This window comes from Lycium ferocissimum, chromosome 1, assembly GCF_029784015.1.
Source record: "Lycium ferocissimum isolate CSIRO_LF1 chromosome 1, AGI_CSIRO_Lferr_CH_V1, whole genome shotgun sequence".
Classification (NCBI taxonomy): Eukaryota; Viridiplantae; Streptophyta; class Magnoliopsida; order Solanales; family Solanaceae; genus Lycium; species Lycium ferocissimum.
In genome coordinates this window covers 9,393,841-9,405,392 of record NC_081342.1, presented here as the reverse complement: position 1 = coordinate 9,405,392, position 11,552 = coordinate 9,393,841, and the positions used below count along the sequence as shown (strand labels likewise).

At 35.0% G+C, this 11,552-nt stretch overlaps 1 protein-coding gene across 1 annotated transcript; it reads right to left on the bottom strand.

The window, feature by feature from the left end:
• Positions 1-8,897: 8,897 nt before the first annotated feature.
• Positions 8,898-9,608, bottom strand: LOC132061877 (uncharacterized). The gene is made up of 2 exons (XM_059454563.1): positions 9,423-9,608; positions 8,898-9,368 (listed from the first exon to the last, which is right to left on the bottom strand). Exons 1-2 carry the CDS (start codon positions 9,606-9,608, stop codon positions 8,898-8,900), a joined length of 657 nt encoding a protein of 218 aa, XP_059310546.1.
• Positions 9,609-11,552: the final 1,944 nt, after the last annotated feature.

The window sequence follows — 11,552 nt, the reverse complement described above, 5'->3', positions numbered from 1 at the left end:
TATTGGGGGAAAATTAGGATCCATATATACTTATGAATCTTGAATAACAAGGGGTAGAAAATTAGATCTTATGAGGTGAAGCTCAAAGAATAATAAGTCTTGAAAGGAAAACAACAAATGAAGATAATACAAATATAGTGTGTTTTTGAAGTTCAAAGGAAGAGCTACAACATCTTTGGGAGTTTCTCTTCAAAGTGTATATTGATTTGTGGTGGTTTAAGGAGTTAGGGTTTGAGAGAAAGGGTTTGGGAGTGAGGAAAATCAAGATTTAGATGAAAAACTGAAGAAGAAATCGGGGTAGAGAAAGAAAATAAATTATATAGAGAGGTAAAAAGATCTACAAAAGAGTTTGTAAAATAAGGAAGTTGGATTTAGATTTGGAGGAGATGGAAATATGTTGTAATGGAGGTCAAGAGAGAGGAGAGAGAGAGAGATGGAAAAAGGAGCTGGTTAGGTCACAGTTTGATGAATACAGGTTTTGAAAATAATAGTATTAGTTTAATTATGGAATGGTCCTTAGATATTTTCAGTCCCTTTTTATATTTTATTTCTCAGAATTAGCTCTTCTTTAATAACCCTTTTTGGAAGGTCTGGCAGGAGAACAGTTTTATTTGTTCATTGAACCTAATGGCAGATAATATAAACTTTGTACTAATCTAAATACTTAATTAGTCTGTATCTTTCTCTTTCTGGTCAAAAGTAGTAAGATCTTTTTTTAATATTTTGAAATGTCTCAAAATACTTGATGTGCAGAATTTGATACTTTTTTGGTCATTTCTCTCTCGGGATCTATTTTTATAACTTCAACTTCTTTCTACTAGTCGCGTGCTTGGCTTCAAAACCTTACATAGAATGAAGAGCATAACTCTAATCTCGTTTTGGCTGGCTTTGCGAACTAATTGGGTTGCGGGGAAGACAAGTGCATGTGGGAAACATTTCATTTTTGACAGAAATAGCTGGGAGGGGATGAGCAATCTGATATCAGAATCAATCAATTCATCAGACGACGACTACTTCACTTATTATTTTAGTGTTAATGACTCGCCGAATTTAATTTTTAAGTGATTTTTATTAGAAAAGACTTTATTTTTATTCTGTCTCTACTTATATAATTATAAGTTAAACCTATATTTGAAATTATACCTCAAAAAAGGTTTTACATAAAACAAGATGGATGGAAATCAAAAAGTCACGACACAGGCAATTCTGTTATCCCTCAACATCCAAAAATTACTTAAAAGTTTTAGCATTTAACAATTATTGACAGGAGAAAATTGCAACTTATTATGATTTCTTATCTTATTTAGGAATAATTACTTGGCATAGCTATTTCTAAGAGGTAATTACTGATAATAACTATTTTTTAATTTATTTATATTTAGTAGTTACAGTAATTTTTGTAAATTACAATTCCTAACTCTACCAAAATACATCAAGCTTCTGTGGCTGGAGTGGTATTGGTAGAGGTGTCAAAATGGGCTAGCCCAGCCCAGCCCTAAAGGGCCAAAGAGTTAAATGGTTAGCATTCTTAGTTGACCCTTTTTAATTGAAGAGAGCGAAAATTGACTAACCTAGCCCCGAGGCCGCGGGCTAGCAGTGCGGCCCATTTAAGTTTTTCGTCTTCCGAAATAACATTTTCTAAGTGAATTTTGGTACAATTTTGTCACGACCCAACCGGAGGGAATGGCCGCGACGGCATCCGTGCAACCCACCCGGCACCTCTAACATACTTTCACATCACAATTAGGTGAGCCACATAGTTAATCATACTTTTCATTCATCATCATTCTAATCTCATTGGGCGACAATTCATTTATATCAACATTAACAACTATGCCCAAATAAATGTACATAAACCGACGAGGCTTAACAAAATAATATCCCAAAAATATAGGCCGACAAGGCCACACACATCTAACCATATATACATGTCTACGAGCCTCTAAGAAGAGTATGTCATATCATATAGGCGGGACAGGATCCCACCGTGCCCATAAGTATGTACACAAAAGAATCTATACCAAAAGCTGCAGCTCCGAATGAAATGGAGCCCCGCTATGTAGTCCCTGAACAATGAAGCTATGGATCGAGTCCGTCTCCCTCGCCACCGCGGCATGACGCCGTCACAAACAAAAGGACGTCGCACGAAGAATGTACCGAGTATGTAAAGCATGATCAACATCAATATGGAAGTAATAGACGATATGAAATAGCATAGGATGGGAGATAATAGTATCATCGTCATAGCACTTACTTGCTTTTCATAGGAACATTCCATTTCTATTGCGTATCCGTGTACATACATCCATATCCGTGTCCGTATACGTATCTGTACTCATTTACCTTTTGTATCCATTTTCGTATTCGTAATTATATTTCCATTCATACCCATATTCATCTCATTTACATATCATATACATTGCATATACATAGCCTTTACATAGCATTTACATATACTTAGCATATTCGTACTCATATTGATGTCGTATACATAGCATTTATATAGCATACCCGACCGTGAAGGTTCGGTGTTTCACATACCTGGCCCTACCAAGGCTCAGTGTCATACATACCGGCCCTACCAAGGCTCGGTGTTATCCGTACCCAACCGCTAACGGTGGTGAGCGCGCATATATATATATATATACATATCTATACATTCTACCCGCCATATAAGCTCGAGGTTTCATAGTAGCCACACATACACATATACATATAAGCTCATAAGCATCTTTAGCATCATTACTATCGTCGTTCATTACATCTATCCTTAAAGGATTACTTGTCGTATAAGAAACTTAGTACAATCGTATCACATCGAGAATCATAGCTCGGTAGCTTTTTAGAGATAGGATCATTGGAGAATATCGTTTGCTCATAGAATGATAGATATTTAGCCAAAGAACCATGCCTTATGAAAGAAGGGTTAGCCTTACATACCTCTTCGTTCAACTATTCTATCACTTGCACGTTCTTCTTCGATGCTCACGTTTCTACCTTCATCAGAGTACATACTAATATTAGAAGATCGATAGCTTAGCATACTTGATTAAAGCTAGAGCAAATTGGACACCATTTCCTTTATTTATGCGACTTCCTCCATATCATATATCAACTCCCAAACATCAATACTAACATTCACAACGTCATCACAATAGCCTTTATTCACCTACATTATCCTTACTTCTCAATTCATTTCCAATCATCCATATTCATGGTCATATCACATGATTACGTTCATTCATGTACAATGTCTATCCCATGTTCTCAATATCATTTATAACATGATTATAATCATAATGTATCAAGAATCATGACTCAATCCAAACATTTACTTAAAAGTGACACTATTCCCACATTCATGACCCATTTCCTATTTCCTTATATAATCCAAGTGTTTCAACTTTCAAATACCTTAAACCACATGGAAATATCATAAAATTTACCTTAGATGGTGTAGGAATGAACCTTGGGTGCAAACACTTCACTTGAGCAAAACCCTAGCTTCACCTTCACTTGGATTTCTTGTTTTGGATGTACTTTAATGGGTTTCTCACACTTGATTCACTTAATTTGATGTAGATGATCACTAATATCTCTTGAATTTATGTGGGAGAAGTGTTCTAGAGAGTTCTAGAGAGAAGGAGTGAAAATGGAAATGAAATAATGAACTTGGTCCCCTTTTTAATAACTCAAAATCGATCCGTGGGAGATTATACGGACACTTATACGGTCCGTATAAACTTATACGATCCGTATAAGTGACCGTGAAATAGACCCTTCAACGTCTCTTCTCTGTGACCATTATACGGTCCATTATACGGTCCGTATAAGTGACCGTATAATCCCACCAGTGAGGGACCTTCACTGTGATGGTCTTGCGGTCCATTATACGGTCCGTATAACATTATTATACGGTCCGTATAATGGGCCGTATAACCCATCGGTCCAACGATCTTGTTCTCGTCATTTCGTTTGATCTCCAATTCTTATGGAACCTTCTTAACACTTGTTTATCACCTCATTAACAATCTAAGGGACGTTATAACTCTTCTCCACAACATCGTTAAATCATCGTTAACTTGTTACTCGCAAATCCTTTTCGATACATATCGTATGCCTTGCCTTCTCTTGGCAACCTTTCTCGTCTAACATCGAATGTCTTTGAAATCTTACTTAGGGTCATCAAATGTCATTATTTACTTATTGAAATACCATACACTCCGTGCTCTTCGTTAGCCTATTCACTGTGCATCAACGAAAAATTTTCCGAGGTGTAACAAATTTGAACATGAAACTTTTGCAAAATAGAATCTTCTACCACCCATTCTTGCGCAAATTCATATCATAGAAGAAAAAATTCAAAATAACAAATATAAATTATTATTTTTAATCACTAATTCAGATCACATTCAAAAGAAATTAAACATAATATAATTTCTAAGATTAAAAAGTATTACTCCAGTTTCTAATTACTACTTAGTAGTAAGTACATTCTTTTTTCTGATTACTTTTTATCTTTTTGTTTAATTTACTTATATTTTTTTAAAATTAATTAATTTATTATTCTTTTCTAGCCTCAAGGGCTGGCCTCAGCCCAACCCTTGAGGCCGGCGGGCTAAGAGAGGCTGGGCTTTTGAGCCTCACTTCTATATGGACCAAAGAAATCTTAGCCCAACCCTACTTGAATAAAGGGTTGGGTTGGGCCGGCCTCCCGGGCCAAGTTCATATTGACAGCTCTAGTTATTGGGGGTGGCTCTGCCTCTGCCCTGCCCGCCCAGGTTTGAACCAAGCCAACCACCTTACTTTTCTTACATATTTCTTTAGCTTCTTCTCCTTGTATTTTGAGATACATATAAGATATATTCAAATACATGTGACATCAGATACAACTGAACATGTACACTCAAATATAGTCAAATACAGCGAAAACACCGTTAAATATATGCGAATACACAAAAAGTAGCTACGAGTGGTAAGAATGGATAATAAGATAGTTATTTATGAGGTACTTTGCATACAAAATTACTTTTTGTGTGAAATTACTTAGCCTATTACTTATAAGGCAAATTCCTTGAGCGAAACTTTAGTTTTTCCCTCATCAATTCTTCCTTTTTCAAGGAATATATACATATATAACCCATACCTCATTTACTTTTTTTGTGGGGATCCAAGACTAAATGAAGAGACATACATGCATATAGAGGATTCACTTGGCCAACGTCATTAGCTTGAAATTGAAGTGTAATTATTGTTACTATGGGATCCAATCGGGTTTTGAATTTTAGGGTAACTTCCTTCTTTTTTAACCCAAAAACAATTTTATGGAAAAAAGTCTGACCACCTTTTCCATCAAAATGCAAAATTGGAGAACATACCAATATAAAGTCACTATATTATTCTAACTTTCATAAAGGCAGCTAAAACATTTCCTCAACTCTATTTCGTTTTTCTTTTAACCTTTCAGAGTGCTATCGGAATTAATGTCCTACTATTGAATTCCAGAGATTTCTGGACCTGGTAAATATTAGTAGATGGCTAATTATTGGAGGAAATGATATCTAGACCCCGCAAAAACATTGATACACTTCTTTTGTTCTCTTCTGATATTATTACGTATCTTTTCCTTGTCTTTTCACACATGGACCACTTGCAGATTTTAAGGTAGTGGATGGCAATTTGGTCTTGGAAAACAAATTTTCAGATATAATTTTGCTGAAAAAATTACGTTCACCTTATCTTTATATATTAAATTAATAAATACATAATAAGCTTTGTATATATATATTGTTCTAGTTTTTCACCATCAAAGCAAATTAATATGATATGATCTTAGTATAAATCTAGTGCAAATACTCCATTTGTCCCAATTTATGTGATACTTTCAGCTTTTCGAGACCAACATTTTAAGATGTATTATTTCACCAAATTGATATGAGAAAGTTGCATCTTATGGTACTTTTCATATAGCTTTCAAATAGATAAATTTTAATCTTAAAATGTTGTATTAATCTAATTCAATTTAACTTCAAAGTTTAGTCATATTGACTCTCGAAAAGCGAAATGTATCAAATAAATTAGAACGGAGAGAGTAAATTTTTATATAAGATATTATATATGCATAAGATCCTGTTGTACATAATGTTGTTTTTCATTTCGAAATACTTGGAAATTTGTAGTGAAAGGTTGGTTGGAAATATCTTGCTTCCGCCCCAAGAGTAATGGAAATATCTTGGCCACTGCACTTTATTTTATACGTTAATTAAATTAAGGGGAAAGGGCCAAAATTATCCCTCTACTTTGAGAAAAGGGCTAAAAATATCATCTGTTATAAATTTGGGTTAAAAATACCCCTTCCGTCATTAAATTTTTTAAATATACCCCTGTATTAATGGAATTCCCAAATTTTTCAAAATAACCCGATTTCATTTTTTCAACCGGCTACATTTAAATCCGACTCAACAAATTAAAAAAAAAAGCATACGATCATAGAGCCAAAGATTTGATTTTTCGTTCTGATTGGCTTGACATGAATCAAGAAACGAAAACCACAATTTAAATATCTCGAATTATTCATTGATTTGATACACGAAGTTGTAATTAAGGCTTATTTCTAGCATGAATTTAGTGATCCAACTATATTCTAGATAGGTTCAAAAAATAAGATCGGGTTATTTTGAAAAATTTAGAAATTTCTATTAAGATAGGAGTATATTTGAAAATTTTAATTGCTAAAGGAATATGTTGATCCAAATTCATAATGAAGGGTATTTTTAATTTTTTTTATCTTAAATTAAATTTGAATTGACAGGTGCGGCTCCTGTCATTTATAATTAAAGGGTCCACTATATTGAATGCGATGGAGTCAAGCATCTGGAACTGCATTTAGCAAATGATTATTTTTGCCTACTTTAATTTATTCTAGTACTAATAATCTATTGGAAGAAACAGATCACTCAATCGGGTATTGCTGAGATGACTTGGTTCTTTTCCATTAACAATAACTCTAGACAACCGAGGTTACTATTTATAGTAGTGTACTCGTTTACTAAAACTGGAAGTTACTAAGAGGGTTAGAAAGGGTTTGTACTTAATTCGATAATATAAAGAAAAGCAGTTTAGATTTTATCGTTTGGTGCACCTACATTTTGCTTCTTTCCTCTTGGAATTCTAATTTTTATATGATGATTTCTTCTTTCAAGGTTTCTGTGGACTCGCTTTAAGATATAGTTAGATCGTGAAAAACTCTAGATTGAAATTATTAGTTGACGTGCTTAATGTTTTTGGATACACAAACTTCCACATGGTTGTACTTTGAAAGCATATGATTTATTAAGAGATACTCCTTCTGTCTCATTTTATTTGACATTATTTGACCGGACACGGTATTTAAGAAATAAGGGAAGACTTTGTAATGTTTACCACATTGTCCTTACTTTAGTGCCTACTTTTGTTGACTTTTCTTCCCAATAAGTACATCTTTAAAAGTAAGTGGACCCAATAAGGGTAAAATGGGGATTGTTCCATTAAATAGTTGTCAAATAAGGAAATGTGACATTCATTTTTGGACGGACTAAAAAAGAAATGCTACCACATAAATTGGGACAGAGGGAGTAGCAGTCAAAAACACATCTAAAGTATCATTTTTATTTGCGAATTTCCTACATGAATTATATGGTGTTTGCGTTTCCCACTTGAACTATCACAACTATTTATTAAAACACCTCAAAGCTGACTAGACCAAGTGTTTGTATATAATCGAAAAAAGGCACGTGACAACTTAATTTGCCTATAAAATATCGTTCACATGGCAATTGACTTATTAATTTCGAGATGTATTTTGATATATAGTTGGTGATAGTTCAGGTAGGAAACGCAAACACCTGGTAGTTCAGGTAGGAAACTCGCAAAAAATGATACTTGTGTGTGTTTTTGACTATTATCTCTTTTTTTTTTAAAAAAAAAATTAAATTAATCTTCCGCTTGGATTGCCATTTGGCACCATTTTACATAAAAAAAGACGGCGTACACCAGTTGAGGTGTGTTTTGATAAGTAGTCGGTGACAGTTCAGGTAGGAAACTAGTAAAAAGTAATACTTCAGGTGTGTTTTTAACAATTATCTCATTTATAAATGAATTGTGAATGTCAGATAAAAGAAAAAATTTCAAAACTAATAAATCTTGCAGACAATCAATTACAATGTCTCAATAAAGATTAAATGGACTAATTATATTGTCTATTATATATGAAATTGAAAATATAATTAACTTTTCGCATCTCAACAAAATTCAAGGAATAAACTTCAAATAAGATTATGTAATTTTAAATAAATAGGTTTAAAGCATCATATTAATGCTTGAGGTTAGGACTTAGGACACATATTATGTTGACCCGCTCATGATCTAACATGAAAAATGTTTCATTCGTGAAATTATTTTTGAACAAGTCACTCCAAGTACAGGAAAAATCTAAAGAATAGTCCATGCCACAATATGAATTATGTCAATCGACACAATTTTGAAACTATCTAAGTTTCTTGCTTTCTACGAATTAACAGTGTGTGGTGAGAAAAAGGAAAAAAAGGAAGAGGTCTACGTACAATCCAGAAAGAACACAATGTGAGGACAGGCACAGACAAATGATGATCAAAAGTGTAATACTAATCATTAATCAAATTGAAGTGGAAAGCGCTACTACTAGTTGAAATAGAATACTATTTAATTAAAGTGTTTTGTCGTGTGCGAGTCTATTCGATGTAGTTGATCCACCCTCCCCTACCAATTGTAGCATTTTCAGTGCTTGATCCACCCTTCCCAAGTGGCTGAAAAGTGTTAGCAACAGGCAGAGTAGTTGCCCCCTTCTCACTGTGCTGATCACCATCACTAGTTGTCCCTTTTTATCCTGCTCTTTGAACCTGCCAGTTAGTTTGTGGCTTCCTCCAACCACCTCCCCTTCCCCCCTGATTATTCTGTCTCCAGCCTCCTCCTCTCCCCCCTTGATTACTTACCCCATTAGTGACACTCCCTTTTGCCATCTTATCTTTACCAACCTCTTGAACAGCTTCAACAGGTTTTTGAGCTTCCACCTGATGTGGTTCTTGAGGTTTAACTTCCTTTTTATTCCTTCTACACACCTCTTCATTGTGACCATACTTTTGGGAAACCTTGCACAGGGTAGGTTTCCAATCATATGTCACTCTTTGTTCAATAACATTCCCCCTTTCATTTTTGAACAAGATCACATCCGGCAATGGAGTATCAATCTTTACTTCTACCAGCAATCGTGCAAAGTTTAATCCCATTTTCTTCTCAATATTCCTATCCACCATAAGTGGTTTGCCCACTAAGCTCCCCAGTTTGCTCAAGCCCTTGGAACTTCAATATTTAAAATTCAACCCAGGCATTTTAATCCATATTGGTACCGAGTATAGTTCATCTCTTGTGAATTCCATCTCCGATTCCCAGGCTTTCACAATTAGTGGTTTGTTATCGACGTGGTAGATTCCCCCTTGTATCACTTCATTCTTCCCTTCTGCGGAATCAAACCTAACCATGACTATTCCATTCTGCATCATTGCTACTTTGTTTATCCCATGCTTCCCCCACATTCTTTGTATAAACCCATTCAATACAGAGAAGGGAGGGTGTGCTCCAACACGTAACAGACAATTGCATATTTCCAGTATTCAATCTCAGTAACAATATCTTCCTCATCAATTTCCACAATCAATTTATCCCCTTCCTCCTCTGGGTGAACGTACTCTAATTTAAACCCCGCATTAGAAACTTTCGATATATCAAAATTGTCCCAAACCGATGCCATAGTTTCAGTATGTTTACCTTTAGCAGCTTGTGCACTTTCTACTTGCTCGACCTCATCCGCCCATGATTGGCTACCAGGGCTTACCTTGCGAGTGGATTGCCATCATCCATTCACCTATCTGTTCTTTCGCTTGTGCAGCTTTACTCTTAATTGGGCTCACTTGTCTGCTTGGTGACGGTGCCTTACTTGTTGAAGTGTTATCATTTGGGATTGTCTTCTTAGTTATCCCCCCTATTGGCCCATCATGCGTAATATCCTCAAATGCTCTTGTTTTTAGGTTGACAGTGGCCGGACCGGTACCTCTAATTGGAGAAATTCCACTACCCAGCTTGTTTGAGTCTTCATTTTGTTTTGTTCCTTTCATACTCTCCTTCCGGTAACTATTTTCAGGCAGGTTTTTGGACTTCGATCTCTTCCCCATTGGCGCAAGTTAGATTAACATGCGCCGAGAGAACCCCATAAACGTGCGCCGAAATAAAGTTTCTAATCCATATAATATATTAGATTTTTTTTTTTTTTTACGAATTTAGTTAAGGTATATAATGGGTCATATTTTTTACTACTGTTAGTATGATCAAATTTATTGTCTTGGGTTAGTTGTACGTCCTGACCTAAGAATTTAAATAAAGATAATCACCATTATTTAAGTAAGGCGAGTAGGCTCAAAATTCTAGGTGTGATACACAAGTTAAGGTTGCGTTTACGCGTCATGACCGATATATGTCGAGGCTGAGGTCGCAACTACGCGTCTTAGTCAACAATAGTAAAAGGTCAACAATATTTAAGCGAATCATAGGCATAGCTAAATAAATACATGTTATAAAAAATAATTTAAGCCGAACATAAGTTGATTAAGCGATCGTGCTAGAACCACGAGACTCGAGGAATGCCTCACACCTTCTCCCCGGTTAACAGAATTCCTTACTTTGACTTTCGTTTTCGCAGACCAATAAAAATAGAGTCATTTCCTTTTGATTAGGGATTCATAAGGTGACTTGGAACACCAAAACTCAATTTCAAGTGCTGACTCTGTAACAAATATATAATCCCTATTCAAAACATCACTTCGATTGGAAAAACTCTTTTTAAATCCTTTTAAGTGGGTAAAAAAAAAGGAGTGATAGGAGTAATATATAAAATCCTTGTGGTTAGAGTTACATTCTACTCCTCAACAACCAAAAAGAAAAAAAATGAAAATCGTTTATAAATATTATCAAATGAATTATCAAAAAACTTAATTATAGTAAGATACAATGATAAAGTTATTAGTCAATTCAAATGGAGGCTCCCTAGCAACATCAAGAAGACTGGTCAGTGAAATAAATTTCTTATTATACCTCAGCATCCAATTGAAAGAGAGAGTGAGAAGAACCATTGGCGTATTGGGGAGATTACGATGGGAGTTTAGGATTGCCGGTTAGAAAGCGATATCCGAACTCCAAAGGCACAGCTGAAGGAGAACGAGCGAAGTGCGCAAATATTCATTTTCTAGACCACTAATTAAATTTATACTATCGGATTCAAATAATGTGGTACAAATGTTATCACAAAAGATGACGGTATCTTGGGAAATAGATACCATCTGCGAGGATATATGGAGAATGATGAGTTTCTTTTGAAGAGATCAACTTTATCTACATTTTAAGGCGCATGGAATATGCTACCCCATGGAATAGCTAAATTCTCACTTCTGCTTTTACATAGGATTTCTTGGGATTCTGATTTTCCA